General features: G+C 66.3%; 1 protein-coding gene across 1 annotated transcript in view; it reads right to left on the bottom strand.

Moving 5' to 3' along the window:
* The window catches only part of TBRG4 (transforming growth factor beta regulator 4), a gene marked incomplete at its 5' end in the record, with an annotated part of 8,215 nt that extends 6,888 nt beyond the window's left edge, over positions 1-1,327 (bottom strand). The window contains 3 exons of the mRNA XM_031065272.1: positions 1-110; positions 624-795; positions 1,250-1,327. The exon at positions 1-110 is cut by the window's left edge and continues 16 nt beyond it. Coding sequence (XP_030921132.1) covers positions 1-110; positions 624-795; positions 1,250-1,327 — 360 coding nt within the window. The remainder of the gene's footprint in view (positions 111-623; positions 796-1,249) is intronic.
* Positions 1,328-1,330: the final 3 nt, after the last annotated feature.

Genomic DNA, 1,330 nt, shown 5'->3' on the forward strand with positions numbered 1-1,330 from the left:
GAGGGAGCGGGCACAGCGCAGCACCGGAGCCGGGCTCAGGCTGCCCAGGTGAGGCTGCAGCTCCAGGGCCAGGCGGTGCAGCACCTGCGGCTGCTGGAAGCTCAGCTTGCCTGTGCCAGGGGGGACAGCTCAGCACGGGGGCTCTGAGCACCTCTGTCCTGTGCCCCCCGCAGCACAGGTGACAGCTGGGGACAGTCACCTGGAGAGGAGAGGCTGCAGGGACACCTGAGAGCCCCCCGGTGCCTAAAGGGGCTGCAGGTGAGCTGGGGAGGGACTGGGGACACCCAGGGTGATGGAATGGCCTCACGCTGAGCTCCCAGGGGTTTGGGACACCTGGAGTGACAGGACACCTAGAATGGCCTCCTCCCTGACCCTGGGCTGACCCACAGTGCCCAGCCCCACCTGGACTCCCTCACCCACCTGGCTGAGAGAGGACAGGATTGGGACTCCCAAGCTCACCTGGATTTCTCCACCCACTGCCAGCCCAGTAGCTCCCAGCCCCGAGACAGTGACAAGGGACCATGGATTGTCCCCAGCCCCCGCAGGTGGCCCTGGCACCCAGCCCAGGCAATTCCCAGCCCCGGGACAGTGACACAGGACCAGGATTGTCCCCTGGCACTCACTGAAGGCGAAGAGCAGGTCGGTGAGCACGGGCAGGGGCAGCTCAGCAGGTTTCTGCAGCAGGTGGTAGCTCAGGGCCCGCAGCAGGGGCACGCAGCGGCGCTGCTGCAGCGCCAGCGCCAGCGCCACGCGGCGCAGCTCGTCGGGGTCAAACTGCTCTGCCAGCTCCAGGGCCTGGGGGACAGGACAGGGACAGGTGAGACAAGGACAGGGACACAAGGACATAAATACAGGGATAGAACTGCTTGGCCAGCTCCAGCGCCTCACAGGGACAGGGACACAGGGACAGGTGAGCGATGGACAGGGGAAACATGGGACATGGACACAGGGACAAGCGAGACAGGGGACAGGGATTGAAGTACTCTGCCAGCTCCAGCATCTGGCATGGGGACAGGGACAGGTGGGACAGGGACAGAACTGCTCAGCCAGCTCCAGGGCTTGCCAGAGACAGGGACAGCTGAGACAGGGACAGGTGGGAGAGGAGAGACAGAGGAGGGGTGGCACCGCTGACCCCAGGTGACACCGCTGATCCTAGGTGGCACCGCTGACCCCAGGTGACCCCCCAGCCCTGAGGCCCAGGTCCCTCCCAGTGTCACCCCCCGTGCCGTGCCCAGGTGTGGGGTCCCACCTTGTCCTCCAGGCGCTCCATCAGGGCGGGGGACAGGTGTCCCACCTTGGCCATGAGCGTCACCACGGTGCGGGTGCCCTC

The sequence above is a fragment of the Geospiza fortis genome, unplaced genomic scaffold (genome assembly GCF_000277835.1).
Source record: "Geospiza fortis unplaced genomic scaffold, GeoFor_1.0 scaffold1215, whole genome shotgun sequence".
Classification (NCBI taxonomy): Eukaryota; Metazoa; Chordata; class Aves; order Passeriformes; family Thraupidae; genus Geospiza; species Geospiza fortis.